General features: G+C 42.8%; 1 protein-coding gene across 1 annotated transcript in view; it reads left to right on the top strand.

The window, feature by feature from the left end:
• The window catches only part of CERS6 (ceramide synthase 6), an 814,747-nt gene that overhangs the window by 461,271 nt on the left and 330,846 nt on the right, over window positions 1–22,630 (top strand). The window contains exon 5 of the mRNA XM_086956583.1: window positions 335–385. Within this exon, the coding sequence (XP_086812709.1) occupies window positions 335–385 (51 nt within the window). The remainder of the gene's footprint in view (window positions 1–334; window positions 386–22,630) is intronic.

Here is a 22,630-nt window from a genome sequence, read left to right as displayed (position 1 = left end):
ACCATGGCTTTGGCGGTCCTCCAGGTGACGGAGCAGCAGCGCTGGAGTACCACCAAAGTCATAATAGGACCCTATGGTTTTATGTTTTAAAATTCTGCTGACAGTCAGTATCAATCTATAGGGAATGTTTCAACTGGATAGCTGATGCTTCTGGAAAGTCACATATATTCTCCCCCTACACTCAAAAACTGCCTCTTAACCTCTCACTGTCAATAAACTATACTAAACTAGACAATTTTCAAAGAAAACATTGCTTCCTAAAGTTTTCATTTGGTCATATGGTCAAACAAATACTGTGGGCATCTTTTAAAATGTTCCTTTCTGTCTTTTCCAGACTCCGTGGCTATGGAATACCAGACAGTGTTGGTACAACTATCCATATCAGGTAATTGGATATTTTGTTGTTGTTTGAGCACATATGTTTATTGCAACAATAGGAAATCATTATATCTAAAATAATAATTAAAATAAAGGTACTAGCAAAATCTGCTGATTATAGAGGGTAAAAACGACATGATGATCTTACCTACACTTTGTGCTTTAAACCAATTGGCTCAAAGATGGTGTCATATATAATTGTGCCTGGTGCAAAAATAATCTTCACTCCTTTTATTCTAGATAACATTTTAAGGGGCTATACGGAATTTTACTTCAAAATTTGTGTATGAATACCGTCATTTAGAAGTGGTATTTACCACTGGTGGCAAATTGCTCTCCGTTACAGAATGTGACATTTGTATGCAGCTGTAAATTCCACTCTTCCGGTTATAAAATTTCAGCTGGCATTTCTACCTGTGGGAAGTTGAGACCTGCTGATTTTCTCCAATCTACATATGACCTACTTAACATCGGAAACAGTTATACAAATGTAATTGCCATATTTGATTGTTATGTACATTTTTGGGATTGAGCTCAAACAGTGCAGCCTGTATAAAGGTCAAATTCCAGATGTAGGATTGCAGAGGACATTTTTAGTACATTTACATATGGAACAAAAATTGCAATTTAGCTTATAAACAGCCACGTAGAAACACAGGCCAGGGCTGTATGTATTTTTGTTTGGGCATTTAAAATGACAGATCTAATACTCGTGCAAGTCAATTGAGAATGTGCTCAACACTTCTTAGTGAGCGCATTATGAAAAAATTGCTATACTTTAGAACTTAATTTTTGTCACCTCAAAAAAGCTACTATGGGCCGTGAAGCCATGTTTTATAATGGAAAAAATGTTAAAGCTTAACATGTATTTTTCCAATGTTAGAAAAAGAGGCATGCATGCCCGTCCGTGTGAACCATCCCTTAACACAGGGCTGATAATACCAGTACACTTATTACGGAACCCGGCTTTACGCTGAGAGTTACCTCGTAGAAAAATAAACACGTGATGAGCCATAACCGACTATGAGTAATGTTTGTTTAACTGTAGATACACAACTGCATCTATAACTTGAATTTCTTGATTTGGAATGTGCTCCAATGTTTAGTTTCTCTCTCGGTTATTTTACAATCCAGCTTTCACAGTGGGCAGTGCTGCCAAAATAACATAATCTCCGAGCAGGTCTTCCAAAAGGGTAAAACCTTCAACAGATACCTCAGTGTGAAGCGTGAGTAACTTGCTGCTTAAATGACAGTTAGTGAAAGAAGAGTGGTTGGTGTTGCAGGAGCTCTTTGCTAGCTTCTTCTATTTAAACATGGTAGGGTAGATAATATGAATTATTAACAGCCGCGGTCTGTGAAGATAACAGTGGTGGTAGGACCGCGTAGGGGGGTATTTCGAGGGATGATGCTGAGGAAAAATTAATTATTTATTTAAATTTCTCTCTGCATCGTCCCTCAAAACACCCCCTTACATGGCCCTACCGCTGGTACCTGCACAGACCCCGGCTGATTAATAACTATTGGCAGAGCATATTTGCTCCTGGGTGTATTGTGTCTATAATTGAACAGCAGTTGTATAGCGCAGCAGTGTCACACTTACGGGTATCTGGGTTCCGTGGGTGCACCGTCTCCGTCGAAGAGCCATATTTTGAGTTTCTTCCTGATGTCAACCAAGGAGAGTGCTGATCGGGTAGTTCAATCCAGGTCTTGGTGGCGATGTACGAGATGAAGCGGCCCTCGCTCCAGCTGCGACAGGTGCAGGGGGTGTGCGCACAGGCTAGTAAGGAAGAGCTCAAGTGTCTTGCAGGTAGGTGGAGGTTCAATCATTGGTTGATATAGGCCAGTCCTTGATCATGCAGAGCTTTGTAGACGTGCAGGAGGATCTTGAACTGGCATCTCTTCTGGATGGGGAGAAGGGATGCCAGTTCAAGATCCTCACGTGTTAATCCTGCAATGTTTCTGCAGGCAATGGTAATTCTACACATTATTTCAGCATTGCAAAAGGAATACATTGCACAGCATTTTAAATGTTAATGAAATTGATTCTCGAAAACCAAATGTGGTAGCATATTTGTAGGACTGTGTAAAAATCATTTGAAATTCCACATTATGCAAAATGGCGAGGATTTAGCCTGTGGACATACCTGGTTTTTTCCTAGAAAAAAGCTAATTTCATTTCGCATAAACCATAGTGGTGAGCCAAGGGAAGGCTAACTAGAGCAACAAATGGGGTGCAGTTTTTCATGGTTCCAAAGGAGTCTTTTGAATTATGAGGCAGCTGGGGTCAATGGGTTTCATTGTCGAACCCATAACCCCAGCAGGGTTATTCTTGCGACCATTTATGCCAGTGGTTCCCAAACTTTTTTGACCCGTGGCTCCCTTGACCTAATTGGCTGTTGGCCGTGGCTCCCCACCATTTTTTGACCGGTGGGCACGGGGGATGTAAGCACGACCTCAGGAGTACTTACCGTCAGATACCTAAAGTAATTGGGATGCAATGAAGGTATTATAATCATTCATTTTTTAACAGCACTGGCGAGATTAAGTGATTTGCCTAGATTACAATCTATGCTGGCATTTGCGGAAAGTGTTTACTTTACGAATTGTCCTTCTTCTGCCAAAGTACGATTTGTGCTTTTAAACTTTTACTCGCTCCCTGGAACCCGCCTTTTCACAGTCAAATTATTAATCAAGCACCATGATGATCTTTGGCACAACCTCCGTTTTACTCCCGTATCACCAGCATTATTTTTCATGTAAAATTTACAGTAAAAATAATGCTGGTGATACGAGTGTAAAACAGACTACACAGCCTTTCTATTTGGTACCCTGACTTTCAGTAGCACTAGCCATGGACTTCTAAACACATGGGCCCCAGCACTGCATATTTAAAAAATTAGGCACAGGATGGTTCCTTGCATTAGCATACACTACCTTGTTAGGGGTGGACGCTGGGTTTGCATATTGCCCGAACTAGATCCAGAAACAAGAACTGTTGCCGTTCTAAATTGTGGTGGGGGGCGCTCTTGACTGCAATTACACGTTTACTAGCCAGAAGCATGCTCCCCTTCCGCACATATGAAGAACGTGGTTTTCTTTCACCACTAGCAATAATTATCGGTAAGGAAGTGTACATCTTGCGTTGATAATATATTCCTGTGTCTTCGTAACACAACAAAAGGAGCGCTTACAAAGAGTGAGCATGGGCGTCCGCAGGGGGGGGGCAAGAGGGGGCGCTTGCCCCCCCTGTATCCAGGTCCGGGTCTAGAGGATGGGCCCCCATACCTGGGCCGACTTTCCTGCTGGGGCGACACCTGAAAGGCTGCTACAGTACAGCCCGAGTGTGAGTCCCAGCAGGTCACAGAGGCAGCCGTTCCATTGTCATGGGCAGTATGACAATGGGCCGGCAGAGGAGACACAGCATGGAGCATCTCCCCCCATCCCAGGCCTCAGGAGATGACGTTGAGTTCTTGGGGAGCTGCTGATGCTTTCAAGCAGCACAATTAGCAGGGGCTGTGAGCTTTAGTCCCTCACAGCAGGCCACAATGATCCGATACAAAGCTAAGGGGCGTGGGTGGGGGCGTATTTTGGGGAGCGGGGTTAGTGCCAACATTCTTAGTTTAAAAACTGTGAAGTGACAGACCGGATTGAAATTGAAAGTTTCGTTGTTATGAATTTGTGCAATGGGGAGAGTGCTAATACAGCTAAGAGTGGAAATACTCCGGAAAAAACACTAAGGACTGAAATAACTACATTTAAAGAACAATATGACTTAAAATGGAAAAAAATGAAAATTCGATTTTGACAATGTTGTAGTGGAAAAATATAACTAACCCTCCATGTTGAGGCTAAGGGAGACGTAAGAGTAGAGGAGAGATAAAAGAGAGAGACAGAGCCAAAAGGAAAAATAAGAGACGGAGTGGGGTGTAGAGACAAACGGAGAGGGGAGAGGAAAGAGTGAGAAATAATTGACGAGAGAAGATAGTGAAAGAGGCGAGGGGGGACATTATTATAGATTAGCACAATGAGGCAGGGAGACAGAGGGCGACAGAAGGAAGGAGACAGACAGAGGGAAGGGGGCAACAGAGGGAAGGGGGCACAGAGAGACAGATAGAGGGAGATACAGGGTGGGAAACAGACAGAGACAGATAGAGGTAGAGAGACCGAGAGAGAGGGAAAGAGAGGGAGACCGAGAGAGAGAGACTGAGAGAGGGAGACCGAGAGAGAGGGAGACAGAGAGGGAGGGGGACAGAGGGACGGAGACTGAGGGACGGAGACTGAGGGACAGAAACTGAGGGAGGGAGACTGAGGGAGGGAGACTGCGGGACGGAGACAGAGACAGACAGAGGGAGACAGATAGAGAGGAAGACAGAGAGAGAGGGAGACAGATAGGGCGGGGACAGATAGGGCTGGGGACAGAGGGAGAGAGACAGAGGGCAACAGACAGAGGGAGGGGGACGATAAAGGGAGGGAGACAGACCGGGAGAGAGACAGACAGAGGGAGGGAGACAGACAGAGGGAGGGAGACAGAGAGAGAGGGAAACACAGAGAGAGGAAGACAGAGAGAGGAAGACAGAGAGAGGAATACAGAGAGAGGAAGACAGAGAGAGGAAGACAGAGCGAGGGAGACAGAGCGAGGGAGACAGAGGGAGGGAGACAGAGGGAGGGAGACAGAGGGAGGGAGACAGAGAGAGGGAGACAGAGGGAGGGAGACAGAGGGAGGGAGACAAAGGGAGTGAGACAAAGGGTGTGAGACAGAGAGAAAGAGGGAGACAGAGGGAGGGAGACTGAGGGAGTGAGACAGACAGAGGGAGGGCGACAGACAGAGGGAGGGCGACAGACAGAGGGAGGGTGACAGACAGACAGAGGGAGGTCGACAGACAGAGGGAGGGAGACAGACAGACAGAGGGAGGGAGACAGACAGACAGAAGGAGGGAGAGAGAGGGAGGGAGAGAAAGGGAGGGATAGAGAGGGATGGAAAGGGAGGGGTAGAGAGGGAGGGAGACAGAAGGAGGGAGACAGAGGGAGTGAGACAGAGAGAGAGACAGGGAGACGGAGGGAGGGAGACAGAGGGCGACACACAGACAGAGGGCGACAGACAGGCAGAGGGCAACAGACAGACAGAGGGTGACAGACAGAGGGCGTGAGACAAAGGGAGTGATACAAAGGGAGAGAGACTGTGAGACAGAGAGAGGGAGGGAGACAGAGGGAGGGAGACAGACAGAGGGAGGGTGACAGACAGAGGGAGGGCGACAGACAGAGAGAGGGAGGTCGACAGACAGACAGACAGAGGGAGGGAGACAGACAGAGGGAGGGAGACAGACAGACAGAGGGAGGGAGACAGACAGACAGAAGGAGGGAGAGAGAAAGAGGGAGGGAGGGAGGGAGAGAAAGCGAGGGATAGAGAGGGATGGAAAGGGGGGTAGAGACGGAGGCATAGAGAGGGAGGGAGGGAGAGAGAGGGAGGGAGGGAGAAAGAGGGAGGGAGGGAGATAGAAGGAGAGAGACAGAGAGAGGGAGAGAGAGTGAGGGAGACAGAGAGATGGATGGAGAGAGGGATGGAGAGAGAGGGAGGAGAGAGCGGGATAGAGGCAGAGGGAGAGAGACAGAGGGAGAGAGACAGAGGGAGAGAGAGGGAGGGAGAGAGACAGAGGGAGAGAGAGAGGGAGAGAGAGGGAGGGAGTGAGACAGAGAGAGAGAGGGAGAGGGAGGGAGACAGAGAGAGAGGGAAGGAGACAGAGAGAGAGGAAGGGAGACAGAGAGACAGAGAGAGAGAGAGAAAGAAAGATGTGTGTATGCTGGGTCTGGTGGCTCTGCAGATGAAGGCGTCCGCTGCAGGGACCTGTGTTCAACCTCATGGTCATAGTTTTTTTGTTGCTCTAGCCCCACCCCCTCCCTCCCTGACCCCGCCCCCACCAGTGCAGCCCTCAGCCACAAACCACACTGTAAATTTGGCCCCTGAGAGAAAGTTTGTGAGTAACCATGCTCTAGAACCGCATCAACCTGATTTAGAATGTTTTTGTTTTTTTCCGGTCATTTTTAGTTTTCCCTCTGTTTTATTACTTGCCAGGTTGTCTGATGTTGCGCCTCACAAGATTTTTCTCTTCCCCCTATGGATTTCTTTGTTTATTTAAGCTCTTTGTCTTATTAGATTTTTTAAAATGTATTTAATACTTGTGCTCAATCATGTCGGAGGATGGTGATGAAGTTAAAATGTTGCCCCCCCCTGGAAACATTTCTGCGGATGCCCATGAGAGTGAGTGCTGTAAAAAAGAAACTTTGAACTTTCTAAAGCGACCTGTAATCTAAAATGCAAGAGACACTGGCGGGTCCCGAGATGATGGTCTCCCGAGATAACCTGACACTTTGTTCTCAGCAATGAGTGCCATCGGTGGGCCTTCCTACCTCAGGGCAACTGCATTTCATTTAACATTTGTTTTACCCACTGCCCTGTTCGACAGTCATTCGATGCAAACTCGATCACCGTCTATCAGGCAGACCTGTTCTCTGCATTTCTGGTGCGTAGCTGTGGCAGTCCGAGCCCGCCCTCGTTACAGGAGACTCTTTAATCAGGAGGCGGCGGGGAGGCTCTTCGAGGCATCCAATTAGACGCGCCAGTACTCTCAGGCCAAACTATGTACTCAGATTATGCACGGGGTGCAGGGGGCACGTAATTTGCACTAAAGCTGACACTAAGTGCACTTTCCCACATTGTGAGCGCGGCGCCCCTGGCACCTCATAGCGGCGCACCGGGGTGCCGCGGCGCACAGTTTGGGAACCACGGATTTAAGCTGTCTTCCACAGTTTAGGAGTAACTCATTCACCTATTTCTTTAAGGCTTTGTTTAAGCTCACCACCAGGCTGGCAGACACACCATTAGTGTGTTTAATTACTGGGCATAAGGCCTATTTTATATCACTCTATAATGCGCAATCACACACTATATAATTTCACACACATTACTGTTTTGCCAGGGGGAGCGGGTAATTCCTATGTGTAGCCACTACACAAAGGCGCTTGTTACAGTTTACCCAAAGGAGACCAAAGGTGATTAGTTGTGCAGCCTTAGAAGGGCAACTAATATCACACATTACATCATAATTTTACCTCTCAAATGTCTTTTAACGGATGTGGTACTAGGAAACTGGTTGTACATTCCAAAAGGTAAAAAAGATGTGCACCCAACTGAATGCGCCAATAGCTAAGGTCAATAAGTTGAATAGAAACAAGAGAGAATAGTGGACTGTACCGTGTGCTAAATTAAATAACTAGTAGCCACATTGACGTGACATATATGGACAAAATCCATGTGTTCAAATACTATAATTGCACGTAGTCAGACTATGCAATTCCCAGTAATGACGTGATGCTAATTCTCTCTCGTGTCTATTAAAAACCTATCTGACACATTGGATGTTTTCTCAAAAATATTGGGGTGCTATCCTGATAGATGTGGACTAAGATCAATGAAATGTTTAAAAATAGAACTCACATCATTATACATTTTACTGTGTCAATATCAGCATAAATACCTTTGGATAGCCAGTCAACTTGGAGAGTAGCCGGTTTCTTAAGAAGTGGCAACATACATAATTGAAGACAATATCAAACAATTTCCTTTTGTTAGGAAAAAGGCATTATGAAATGTATTAAAACATAATATGTTGAAAATAATCTGGCCTATAGCCAAATAAATCATAAATATTATAAACATATTTACATTTTAAAAATTATATTCCTCATCCCATCTCAGCAGTAAGTGACAGCTGATTTTCAAACCTAGCTTACTTGACAGGCGCCCCCGAAATGACATTAAAAAAAGGAATCCCCCCTCAAACACCTTCCTTCAGGGTCGAAACAAGAACTAAATCCTATTTTGTGAAAATCAATTGAGGATTAGTGACTCTGTTTCTAAATTGTATTTTGTAACTCTGTCCCTGTAATAATCTTTTCATGCTCCGTAAAAAAATGAGAGTATTTGCCAATTTGTGGGTACTTGTGGTGGGTGCTTAGGCTGGTGTTAAATTTCGCTTGAGCAAAATCAAGGAGAAGGAATGGATGTATGAAAGAATGTCTGTTAAGTGTGAAATATGTTCTAGAGGTGATAATTACTAATTTGGCAAATAAATATAAGTGCTAAAAAGTGGCATCTAAAGCTGGCAACTTCCGTTGGATGGGCATGAGCCCTGTACTGCAGGCAGCGGTTTTGGTCATTAGTAGAGGCCTGAATGGCAAGATACAGAGAGAGTCATGAAAGCCTAAAGGTGCTTCTGCCATGAGTTAGAGCTGTGGGCTATCTTAGTCATAAGCCCAGTGTGGCAAAAGAAAGTTGGTTGGTCATTGGCCCCTTTGCAATTATTTTGATGTTCAATTGTAGGAGAAAAAAGCTTCAATGTTAAGGTGTCAATTAAGATGTGCCAACAAGGGGTTTTATTTAGAAAATATAACTTCTAAAAAGTTGTATTAAAAAAGTTAGGTAGTTCAGTTTAAACAAATCTTGAACCAGCAATTGAACGATTACTTGTGCAATAAATGCGCAGAAAAACTAAATACAGAACAAACACGGGCATGTCTTATATATAAATGTATTTTCATATGTAAATCACGGAAGGGTACAATCGGAACAGAAATTAATTCAATGCAAAAACATGAAAAAGGAATATTACAACTCTACCTATAATACATATGTAAAAATATTAATTCCCAATTAACCAAAGAAGTGACGTATCTCCTGATAGACAAAGCGATCACTTAAAATAGATTCAATATTAGGGAAGTGGATGATAGTCGACGTTTTGGTCTTCTGTGGTATGAATCCTTCAGACCATCTTCAAGACAATAGATATTGCATCTAGCAAAGACCCCTGAGAGAGCACAATGCATACAGTTACATATATGCCCGTTAAAGTCAATTCTAATCTATTGATTCAACAATAATTCCAAACAACCCGTGTTAAATCAAGACAGCGTACATGTATAGTGACTATCGTATTCGACTCCGAACTTTACTGTATTGTCATCCAATTTCAATTTAAGAAAGCAAAATATGCCAAGCGTCAGAATATCTCACCCTCTCCACATTTAAAACAGGGATTTCATATTTAACATTTATGTGCTTACTTTTAAAGAAAAGCCAATCAGAAAGTGATTCAGCACAGTTGGTTCGGTTTCAAAGGAACACACTAAAGCTCCAGACCTTCAATGTCGGAGTTCACACTCTGAAATTGATATATATAAATTATTCCAAGGTTGCTTATTGATAATTTAATTATTTTACCCCTCGATGGAATACATTTCTGGTGTACATGGTCAAGCCAGTGATGTCAATTACAAAGGCGTTCAAATTAGTCTCAAGATTCAATCTTTTCGACAATCACTCTGACAACAAGTGACATCACATCAATTTGAATGTATTGTGCATGTACTTCATTTTTTCAGTTCAAAAACGGAAAGGCAAATTCTTAAGCAGTTGCCTAAAATATGCATCTCATATAAATCTTCTGAAATTGAGATTACTAATATACATGGTAATCATTTACTTGTATTAGTTAGCTGTACTCCTATATAGGGGAACAAAACCTGAATACTGGATACAGTTCCTCCAAAGAACAAGAAGGCATATTGCCTATCTTGGATACTTTATTATTAAGGTATGTAGGTCACCAAGATGGTTTTGCTTCTTAACAAACTCATTGTTCAATACAAACATGTCCTATTTTAAATAGACACGGATTCATGAATGCATATAAAGCTATATCCTGCTTTGGATCGTGTCTGAGATTTCACTAACGTCTTCTCTCGTTCCGCGAGTGACGATAACAAATGACAGTGACTGTTTACTGGTGCCGTATCTAGGCTGCGTGTTTCAGACAGCCGTTAAAATTTATGCTCACGTCGCCTAAATGTCTGATTAGGTTAGCGGAGAACACACTCCCATCAGTAAATGGAGATAAGTAGCTCTCTCACGATAATACATCAATAGTCAGACTTTGCCACAGTCTTTCTACACCACTAGTTGGTTGGCTCAAGTTCTGTAACAGTCTATTAAATAATGCCACATGTATCCTGAGGGCATCAAAAAGATATTGACTTGCATTTCCTCACAACAGGTTGGCCGATGGGCAGCAATCCTCCGGTAATGGTGTGGAGGTAGCCCACTGAGCAAGTGAGCTATTATGTTTAGACCGGGAGTGTTGGGGCAGCAATTCTCCTAACGTGGCAGCCATCTTAGTCTGCCTAATTACCGTAACGTATTGATTGTTTACAGCGAAGTTCAATGGTTACATTTACATATCCAGTTAGTGGTATTGCAAAGTAACTAATATACAACCACCTCGGTTGATAAGAGACCATTTATATCTACGACGTCATACAGAATTTAGTCTGAATTAACCCAATGGACTAAACTGTACATTTCTATGCGCTCATTGTAATCAGCGTGTATTCAGATTGTGTTAAAGGAGGCTAAAATGGAATATTCATTAGTTGTGTTTTTGTTAAAGGCCAATGTTAAGGTGGCCTTGGGGCACCTGCAGTCTATTAAGGCTGATAAAGCTGTGAGAGTAGAACCATAGCCATAGACCCTTCCTTACAAACTCACAGTGGGGGAAGGAAAAGGAAGGGTTCAAGCAAAGACGGTATCGGAAGCATATTAGGTACTCGTTCTCACTTAGTTTCCACTTGACTAGATAGTTATGCTTTTCTTGCTATATACCCCTATTGTTTTTGAATAGGCCTTGTCACCAAGAAGTGTTGTGGTGACTTATTGGACCCAAAAACAAGTGGTGAGTGGAAATATGAATTTCTGTGAGAAGTCTGCATACAATGATGAACAAAATATTGCTTCTTCCACTGTCATAGACCTGAAGTCTCAAATGAGATCCCTGGTAACATCCTTCATTGATTTTCTTCCTACTTCCCCAGTCAAAAGCAGTCTGTTCACATGGGCCCTTCCAGGTCCCAGAAGATACCTACGACACGCCTAGTCCCCCCAGGTTCCATCCTGTCCTGTCATCTTTAGCCTCTGCATCTAGCCACTTTGGGCTCCACTCACTGCTGAAAGCATGCACATTCATCAATATTCCAATGACCCATAACTCTGCTAAAAACTCTCCTTTTTTCTGGATTTCCAATGCCTTAAATAATGCCTGCATCTCATCCAGACCTGGATGCCCAACACCTATCTTAAGCCCAATCAAACGAAGACATAATTCCTGTTATATACCAAAAATAATAATAAGAAATAGTTCAAACCTTGCTCATTGGCATGAACTCTTATAGCTTCAAACCCCTGCTTTCACCAAATCCCGGCCCTCGTGAATTTATCCTGGACACCAACCTCACCCTAGAGGAAGCAAAGAGAACCTGCTACCAGCTCTCTCTACTAAACAAAGAGAAACAGTTTCTCCCAGAATCTACCCCAGAACTGTTGTTCACCCTCATACTGCTATTAGTCCTCTGTGATATCACAACGGTGCTAAGCATGCATGCATCCCCAGGACCTAAAAAATATAATCACATCATTGTTATCCTGATCCACTTCATTGGCTTCACATAGTAGCCCTCAACCGTTTCAGAAACAGCTGCTCTATTTCCAAAGCCTTCCTGACCAGCACCCTCACCATTTTTGGTGGCTCTTTGTTGGCAGGATACGTGAAATAAACACAATGCAGGTGAATGGTTGGAGACAGTTTATTGTTTCATAAAGAGAATGAGCCCACTACCAGGTCCTCAAATCGTCTGGAGCAGTGGTCAATGAGCCAGAACTTGGAACTTTAGCTCTAAGCATACCAACACAATTCTAAGAATCATGTGCAATTTTAACACATACACCACCACCCTTCCCCTTATACAAGAACCTGGCGCTTAACAGTATAAGCCTAAAACCAAAACTAATTTAAACATACACTTTTACAAGTACAAAGCAGAAATGGCAAACTTACTATAAACACTAAGTGCAAATTTCCCTGGTAAAGAAATAGTACCCAAATAACATACTGCAAAACACCACTGCAGATAATAATCAATAAATCTCCCCAATACAAAAACATTATGATCAGCTCTTCTTACAGCTCTGTTCGAACGATCAGTAGCTAACTCTTTAGGAACCAACACTGACGGTGAATCTATTTCAGAACTTGAACTACATACAGCGTCATCATTTACAACAGAACTAGTTGTATCAGTCAACAAACCACTCCCTCCAAGACTAGGGAATGCAGGTGTACGCTTAGAACTAAACTCAAACAAACTTGCATTGTCAATTCATCACATAATCTCACAAAACGTTTCTGTTTGGAGTCTGAATTTTTCTTGTTTGTTCTGATGAAATTCTAACCAGATTCCTTCTACACCACCACCCTTTATCTTCCAACAAAATGGCTCCAAAGGGTACTCTGGAAATACTAAAGGGAAGAGAAAATTTGGACTCTCCTTTATTAACTCTTTTGTTTTATAATAACACAATTGCAATCTTGTAATCAACTTCTTTTGCAAAATGTTTGCTTTCAAAGTAACTTTACATGGCACACTGTTTCTTTTTGACCACTTCCTTAATACTTGTGTTATGTATTATTTTAGGACCCTATTGTAAGTTTCCCGATTCATGCCCTTATATAGGTATAAATCACCATATCCTTATATAGGCATAGAAATCATAACCATATATAGGCATAGCTCATGCAGTCCAAATACGGCAGGGCTACTTTCACTAGTTCCGAAAATCCACAACGATTACTTGGAAAACTCAGCTTCAGCAGCTAGGGACTTCCCCTTGCTTGAATATTGATTTGTCCAAGAACTCATGGAGTTTTCAAAGAACTGAGACTCTTTGATGGCGTTATTATGTCCAACTGTACGTCAAACTCGCCACTTTCACGGTATAAATATGCCCACACTCGCCCAAGCAAACACACGGTGGTTTGGAGCAGTTCGACTATCTACTTGTCCGATGCGCCCTGCTACAGCAAGTGCCGAAGGAAGCCGACCCTTTAGCACACTCACTGAGAGAGACGCTGTCTTTTGTCCTGCCGAGAAATCCAGCTCCAGTGTTTCCAAGCTGCCCTTGCGGGTTGTTGGGAAATTGAGTCCCGAGACCGACCTTCTTCATTCTAAACTAAGTTACGGAGCTGATTAGACCCTTAGAGAAATCTTGGGCAGATTCTTGGCAAAAGACTACTACATTTATGCTACACCTCACTTACTTCTTCCCTCGTACTAAGCTTAGGTTAGGTACATCGGGGTAGGCGTATTTTAGAAGCACCAGTTGAGTATTTTTTAGCTTTGTTATTTATGTATGTATTTATCTATGGTTTAGGAACCATACAATGCTCTTACAGTATTATTTTATTCTACTCTTTATACTCCATGCATTATATTTTACAACCAGTTTTACGATTGTAGCAGTTCATTTCTTATGCTTGAGAAAGAAGACTGTTCAATAAAACCTTTTTATTGAAAACGCCTGTCTCTCTATTCCTCTGCACCTCTGGTGAAACGAAGCATGTACGATTTGCTGAGTGAAATATCTATCTATTGTTTCCACGACTCTGAAGATACGTTTTATCTTGGGGAAACAAAGTTGTCATGTTTATGCGGTTGTCAGAGACTAATCCCTTCTTGTGAATTCGAGAAAGTTTCTGGTGACCTCTGAGCTAGCTGGCACACACAATTAAGTCTAGTATATTCGATAGAGACCCAGTCGACCTCAGTCCTACATCTAATCCATAGGATATACTATTCCAATGCGCAGAGCCTATTGGTAATATAGGCACTACACTACACTTGCATTATCACTTGACCCAAAAAGACCCTTGATGCAAATGGGGCATAAAGCACATCTAGGTGACCTTTTGTGCAACAATTTAAAAGGAGACACTCCCGAAACACTATGCAGAGTTACCAAATATTTCCATGTATTTTTCCTAAAAATTTCTCCTGATTACCTTCAGAGGACAATGCAGGATGCACCCCCTCTTTCAAAAATGTGTTGACACATTCAATAAGGCCATTGGAGTTGGGTGAACACAGTGCAACTTGCAGATGTTTTATGTGAAACCTCTCGATGAAAGACTTCATCTGGAAAGGCTTAAAATGTGTTCCATTGTCTGTCGCGATATCTCTGGGAGGACCTTAGATTTCTTAAAATCCTTTTTAGGAAAGTAATCAGAGTTTTGGTATCAAAGGAAGCCATAACATCAAAATAGTTTCATTTTGAAAAATAGTCAACTAGCACAATCATGTACTTTATGTGACCAGGCAGGAGATCAAACAGACCAGCAAAATCTAGAAATACCTTTTCCCATGGATCATCAGGTAGAGGAACAGCTTGTAATATGGTTTCAGTAATCCTCCAATGTTTGTCCGAAACAATTGACATTCAGCTATACATTTATTAGCTTGAGCATCCAGCTCTGGCCACCAATAGAAGAAGTGTGGCTCAATGCTTAGAGCGGCAGACCTTGATGCAGAACGCTGGCCAGGGACCAGGGTTCGATTCCCGCCTCGGCGGGTTTCGGGCTTAAATTCCTCTGACCGGATATTCTCGCCTCAGTGCCAATTCTAAGCATGGGTCCCACGCTGCAACTCTGGGCAATAGCTTGCTTAGTCTCCACAAAGGCCCCCTGATACACAAGGGATGCCTGGTTTCACCATGGGATGCCCAGGAGTGGACACCCCACAAGGAAAAGCCAGGAGGGGTTCCCTTGTGGTAGGAGTACAAGCGCCGGGATGCCTCCGGGTCACTGTTCGCGCTATACAAATACGCCACATTTACATTTACAATAGTGTTGTTTAATGTTGCATGTAAATGCCCTTCATAGGAGATGTAGAACCACTTGTGGATTCAATAGGTCATGTCTAGTAAGAAATTTAAAGGAAAAGATGTGACAGGCTTCACCTGGATATGTATGCCTGTCACCATAACCAAAATGTATACATATGCAAATATTTACCCTGCCTCGATGCTGCTGCAAAAGGGAAAACACCTGTACAATTTGTGTCGTGTCAAAAGCTAAGCCACTAGCACAGCGCTGTTGAGCGCTACAACACAATGTCAGCTGACAGTATCCAGTAAGTGCAGGGAAGCTCAGCATCCAATGAGCGAAGGAGCACTCAGCTCGCAACATAGGCTGACGTGACTCAAACCAATTGATCCACCTCCAGAACAGCCACCTAGTGGTGACCAATCAGCACAGAGGCCAGAAGCAAGTGCCAATGTCACCACAACGCTGGTGATCAACGTCACGAGCAGAGTTCCGCCCGCAGGACGTGCCGCCCAACTATCACCCAGAATGTGCCTCACAGTCCCTGCAGGGATCTACAACAGCTGAAGGACTCTGCAGCAGGACACTCCATTGTCCAGTGAGCTCTCAGTTACTCCTGCTCATCGCCAATATATGTGAAATTGCCTGAAAGGGTATTGTTTTGACTTATACTGGGTGCTTCCTAGTGTCTGGGCAAAGCTGTACCTCTCTGAAGAGCTCTAAGTAGAGCGAAATACTGTGTCAAGAGTTGCTTTTACTCATTTCAGGTTGGCTTGGTTGGTATTTTACCAATCCAGGCTGTGATACTGAGCCTAGAGTGGTATATGATTTTTGTCATCTTACAGCTCGGCATGGACAGCACTGTGCTAGTCCTTTGCTGCTGTAGAGTGGCAAAAGACTTTGTCCCTATCTAGCTCATCATGGATGGCACAGTGCTAATCCTATGATTAAAGACTTTGATAGAAAAGTAGACATTTGAGGTGAGCAGATCTAGAGTGTTGCTGGTGTTGAGAGTGCTCAATACAAGAGCTGCTTTCCCCCTAAACTTGAGAACTACCCAGAGTTCCCTACTTCTTTTTTGCACAGTGCTGTCCATGCCGAGGTGCAAAATGACAGATTCCATATACCACTCTAGGCACAGTATCACAGCTTTGGATTGGTAAAATCTCACTAGTGCTCACTCCTGCAAAAATGCTAGAAAAACATATTAACCATGAGCTGTTCAAATTATTTAACTCTCATGATCTCCTGGATACGTCTCAGAAACAGTTGAGAAGTGGTCACAGTACAGAGTCTGCTCTTGTTGTCGTTGCAGAGTCCATTTGATGCCAGATTGACCGGTGGTTGCCACCATCTTGGTGATGCTGGACCTGTCAGGAGTATTTATTTATTTATTTTGAAAGATTTTATATAGCGCAAACATGACCCTTATGGGTATTAGATCTCTGTACAGTAGAAAAAATATGTGATTGGCCACTAAACAAGCAAACGTCATAAACATTTGTAGTTAACCAACCCAGATACAGTGAGAACCAACCCAAACATGTTGAATATGTAGCAAGATCATAAGTTGCATCTCGGAAATTCCTCAACGAATGAGATAGCCTTATTGTCTGTATGGTATAAAAGTTAGTTATGTAGTCTTCAGGACGATTGTTGCAGCTGGTTTTTCAGGAGAAACCCTATGACTTGTTTTTTGAAGGAGGAGGTCGAAGGGTTAGAACAGACATCGGGCGGAAGAGTTTTCCAAATTCTTTGGGCCAGACCCGAGAAGACGCGGTTATAGGTTCTTTTCTTTTTGAATTCGTGAAGTTTGAGCAGGAGGGTGCTCGAACTTCTTAGGGTTCTATTCATACCAGAAAGTTTGAGGTTTTTTTCCAGGTAAGGTGGGGTATTATAATGAGGAGCTTTGTGCGTCAGGCAGGCAATCTTGAACCTAATCCGATTGATAGCCAGTTGAGCTGAATTAGGCCAGTTGTGATGTGATCATGTTTTTGTGAGCCCGTGATGAGTCTGGCTGCAGAGCTCAGAGTGGCCCTAAGAGGGGCCAGTCTAGCTTTGGACAACACAGCCAAGGTCACAATCCCATATTCTGCACTGATCACTAGGGACTGGACTGCATGTTGCAGGTCCTCAGGAGGCAGGAGTGGCTTGATTTTCCTAAGAGTGTGTTGAGATGGTAGTTTGCTCCCCTAGTTGTTGTGCTGATATGGTCTTGCATATTCAGGTATTTTCTAGCTTGATACCTAGAGATCTTGTGGAATCAACAGCATGTCGATCGCAGTTGAGGGCAGAATATTGTTTGAGCCAGCCTTGAAAGGGTGTGGAGTGGGTGGATGGGGCAATCAGTAGGAATTCGGTCTTCAGAGTAATAAGCATAAGGTGATTGTGAGTTAACCCTTGTTGAGTTTTCAGAAGAATACAGTTCAGAGTTTTGATGTCTTCCAGAGAGGCCAATTTCATATAAAGTTGCGTATCATCAGCGTACTTGTGGTATTGTATGTTGCAACATATTAGGATTTCTCTCAGGGGTTCCATGAACAAGTTGAAGAGCGTAGGTGAGGGTGTGGTACCTTGAGGCACTCCAATTGAAAGTGGTGTACTGTTAGAGAGGGAATGGTTCACTTTGAATCTTTGTGTTGTATTCTGTAGGAACAAGGCAAACCAGTTTAAGACCGAGCCTGCTAACCCCCTCCTTTTGTCCAGAAGATCAATCAGGTTTTTGGGTTTGACTGTCTGAGGATAGATCAAGAAGGATAAGTAGGCAAGGATCATTCTGGCCAAGTAGACTCAAGGCTTCATCAACAATGTGGGTTAGAGCCATTTTAGTACTATGCCCTGCTCTAAAACCAAATTGGTATTTGTCAAGCGACTGAAACTTTTTGATGTGATTGAACAGCTGTATGTGTACGCTTTTCTCAAGAAGTTTAGCTAGAGGCATGATATTGGAGATTGGATGGAAATTGCTGGGATCAGATAGGTCTACATGAAGCTTTTTTGAAATGGGTGTGACTTGTCCTATCTTCAGGCAGTCAGGAACCATTCCCTGTAAGAGCAATTCATGTATAATCAAGGACCAGAGTGGGAGAATGGCAGATCTAAAATCCTTGAAAAATGTGAAACTATATCACCCTCTTGCCTAGTCCAAAGACCCCATCAGGTGGGCGTGAGGGCTACTGTTTTGGACGGATAGGGTCCAAACAGTTTGTTTTGGACATTTTAGGATGTGGTCTTTCAAGCTCCTCTGCGGGGTCCTGCAGGGTTCCTCCCTCAGTCCCACTCTTTTCAATCTGTATGTCTTCCCCCCTGAGTTGGTGCCCTTGATCGGTTTCCAAGTATTATCCTATGCTGATGATATTCAAATGATTGTGTCCATATCGGACAATCTGCCACTTGTAGCAGATAAGTTTAAGTACTGTATGAATGGTATCAGCGATGAAGGATAAATATTTAAAATTGAATGCTGAAAAAACTGAGATACTGGTCTTCGGGGCTCAGCACTCGCTGTGGTCCGAGCTTTTGTGGCCAGAAATGTGTGGTCCTTTGCCGTTCCCGGTTGAATTTGCAAAACACTTGGGGGCTATTTTTGATAATATACATAACTTTGACTCTCAGGTCAATCGGACTTCCAGCTCTTGTTTCTTCATAATCATGATCTTGAAGAAAGTGTTCTCTTTAATCCCTCCGGAACTCCGAATTGCAGTAGACATCGTCTTGATAACATCTTGCTTAAACTACTGCAATGCTTTACATCTGTGAATATCAACAAGTCCTCACTGAATAGGCTTCAGGTTATTTAGAATGTGGCAGCCCACCTTGTTTTAAATGTGCCTAAACATCTCTTGGTGAGGGATGGTATTTGCTCCCTTCACTGGCTGCCAGTAAGAAAGCGTGTAGTATCTAAAGCCCTTTGCATGGTCTTCCTGACTCTCCACCATCAAGGACCTATATCCTTTAGGACAACCTTCGACTGATATATCCGTACTAGACTACTCAGATTATCCTCTCACAGGAAAGTGATTGTCCCAATATTCCGCAAAACTAGATGGGCTGGCCGCTCCTTCTCGGTGGCGGCGGCTAAATTGTGGAATACTTTACCTGTGCACATCGCAACCTTGGAGTCCTTCTCTGTGTTTCGTAACCTAGCTCTTCTCTCTCCCATGAGTGCTGTTACTTGGTTTCTCTCACTTGTTTCTCAGTATACACTAGTGCTTTGGTACCCTCAGGTTTAGTGCGCTTTAAAAATTTCATTTCATTCATTCATTATTTGTGTACAGATTTCAGATGTAATTAATTACAGACAAATATAGAGACTAGACAGACCCTGACTACGGGTCTCATATAGCAGGTATGAACTTGGTGATAGAATGAGGGACATGATAATCATGTTTCTGTGGTCATCAAAAGGATGGGTTAAAGAAGGGACTGAACTTTTATAGTTGTGAGAGTTCTTCACTTACATCAAGATGGCTGGTCATTTCATTTGTGTATAACAATCTCTTAGGCATCTTCCCATGCTGGCGGTGCTAACATCCCTGTGCTTTGGAGGAGGACACTTGCAGAGAAGCAACCTGCTGTGGCCACTTCAATACATATCAATGCCATGTTCTCAGTGAAGGGGCGTTCATGGCCTTCCAACCCATGACTAATCTTCTTGCCAATAAGACCCCCAAGTCTGCAAATCTCCTCCTGTATATGACTTTATCCGAGAGCTTGAATACTCCCAGCTGACACACTTTGTGTGTTGCCAACAGAGGACCACCTAACCCGTTATTTATGTCTTGCAATGTGCACACTAACACTGTGCCAATTCTGTCTTATCCCATTCAGTAGGTATATACTGTGCAGCTGCAGCACTGCACCACCTACATTTAACCGATCCAACATTGACTATTCAACAGAACCTTGGCTGGTGTGAAATATGTTTGGGGGAAGTTATGACACAGAATGAGCTTAAGTCTAGTGTTTCTAGATACAGTCAAAAAGTAAACTGTAACTTTTTTCCAATCTTTGTTACATATTTCTTTACCCAGTCCCACTTGGTTCTCAGGTAAGAAGTGGTTTACTAGTGGTGTTTGGCAGGTTGTTATTTGTGAGTGAGTTATGGTTTGCATAGCTTTTGAGCAAGATATGAATTGTAGACATTTCCATACTTTGTGAATTTCATTCAGTGAGTATTATGTTTGCTTTATAACCATAACTGAACTTCAACTATATTTTTTTAAACACACACTAAGGTGTTTTAGCCATTCCTAAATGTAACTTTTCTTTACCTGTAGTTAATTCAGTCAATTTAGTTTTCTTTCTGATGAGGTACTACATCCAACTTCTTTTAAATTACTCTTGAAGGCCCCTTGCCCAACCTGCAGTTATCAGCCAACCCCGCTTCACATGGCCTTCGCCCAGCCAAGCATGACCTGGCTCTTTTTATTTAATTTTTTTCATTTTGTTTTTGGAGAGGCTTGTGAACCTCCATTTGGGTGTGTGTACCCCTAGATACTCGTTGGCCGTTGTGGGATTTTCTCAGAGTTCTTGAACTCAGTCTTGAGCCCGGGAATCTGTCAAGACTTGAGGTAGGCTTTGTAAACCTTGGAGCATCACTAATGGTGCCTACTGGCTACTGCTGAAGGCTTTGCCTAACCTATTTAGGGGCAGAGTTACTGTGTGTAGGACATGTTAAAAGCCTAAAACTGTGCCATTTGCCTGCTGAGCCTAAAGTCAGGCACTGTGCCGATGTCTCCAGGGCATAGCTTTAGGTCATGCATATAATTTCCCAGGTCTATTGATAAACACACCTGCAAGACAGTTTTTAAAGCATATCATTAGAAAAGAGAAAAATTTTACTGAAAGGACTTTGGTTGAGGAAAGGTGTGCTGTCTATTTAAAACAGTATCATAAAGACTTTGTTCTGTGAAAAAACTAAAATTGAAGTGATGTTAAAATTACATCCCAAAATATAATAACTACTCTGCAGAGCAAAACACTAGGAATACCTCAGTATAATGGAGTATTTTCTCTATCTTGTGAAAGACCCTTCCTCTGGCATCATTATATTTAGCTATCATTACGTTTAGTTGAGGCATTGCACATATCTACATGGACAAGGGTACAAACAGATCAAATAGGCATCATGACACTAATAACTGACATCAGTAACTTCTTAAAGCCAGGCAAAGTTCTAGCTCACCTACTGTAGTGTAGTTCCTATATCCCTAATAGGCTCTGCGCATTGGAATAATATACACTATAGATTTGACATAGGACTGAGGTCAGTATGTCTCTATCGTGTATATTAAACTTAATTGTGTGGGCCAGCTAACTCAGAGGTCACTAGAAACTTTCTCGAATAACCAAGAAGGGATTAGTCTCTGTCAACTGCATAAACATGACAGCTTTGTTTCCCCTAGAACCGGAACAATATCTTCAGAGTCGTGTAAACAATAGATAACTATTTCGCTCAGTCAATCGTGCATGCTTCGTTTCTACAGAGTTGCATAGAAATAGAGAGACGGGCGTTTAAATAAAAGGGTTTATTGAACAGTCTTATTTCTCATGCAAGAGATATGAACTGCTACAATCGTTGGACAGAATGCAAAGTACAGCATGAACAGTAATATAAAATAATACTGTAATAGCATTGTCTATTGCTATGACATATATAAACATACATACATAAATAACAAACGCTAAAATACTCAACTGGTGCTTCTAAAATTCGCCTACCCCAGTGTACCTAACCTAGGTCTAGTACGAGGGAAGAAGTAGGTGCTGTCTTAGCTATAGTTTAGTTTTTGCCAAGAATTGCCAAAGGTTTCTCTAGGTTCTAATCGGCTCCATACCTTAGAATGAGAGAGGTTGGTATCTCTTTTTCGGGACTCGATTTCCCAACACCCCGCAAGGGGAGTCAGAAACATTGGAGCTGGATTTCTCAGCAGGAGGAGGAAAGCTTCTGGTCAGTGCGTCAGCTGGAGAGTTGACTTCCTTCGGGACTTGCTGTGACGAGCTGGGTTGTGCAAGTAGGTAGTTGAACTGCACCGAACCACACTGTGCTTTGCCACAGCAAGTGAAGGTATATTTATACCTTGAAGGTGTTTAGGAATGCCAGTATTGACGTAAAGTCAGGCATATGAACGTCATGAATGAACCCCTAAGGAATAGATGTTCATGCACAATAGATGAGTTCTTGGAGAAATCCATATCCAAGCAAGGGGAAGTCCCTAACGGCTTAAGAGTCTGGTTTTTCAAGAACTCGTTGTGACATAGATGAACGGATGTAAGTAGCCATGCCTGTATTTGGGTAGCATGGGCTATGCCTAAATAAGGACTGGATTTCTATGCCTATAAAAGGGCATTGTGAAATGTACCTATGTACACATACGGAATCTAAATCGACATACAACACCCAATCCACTTTCTTATGTACAACATTACTAAGTTCTAAACATGTTAAACATATCCAAATCATATCTTTACATGAAGTGCTAAAAGAA

Source organism: Lissotriton vulgaris, chromosome 2_1 (assembly GCF_964263255.1).
Source record: "Lissotriton vulgaris chromosome 2_1, aLisVul1.2, whole genome shotgun sequence".
NCBI classification, from domain to species: domain Eukaryota; kingdom Metazoa; phylum Chordata; class Amphibia; order Caudata; family Salamandridae; genus Lissotriton; species Lissotriton vulgaris.
Note: the sequence above shows the minus strand (reverse complement) of the source record. Positions and strands in the feature narration are given on the sequence as shown.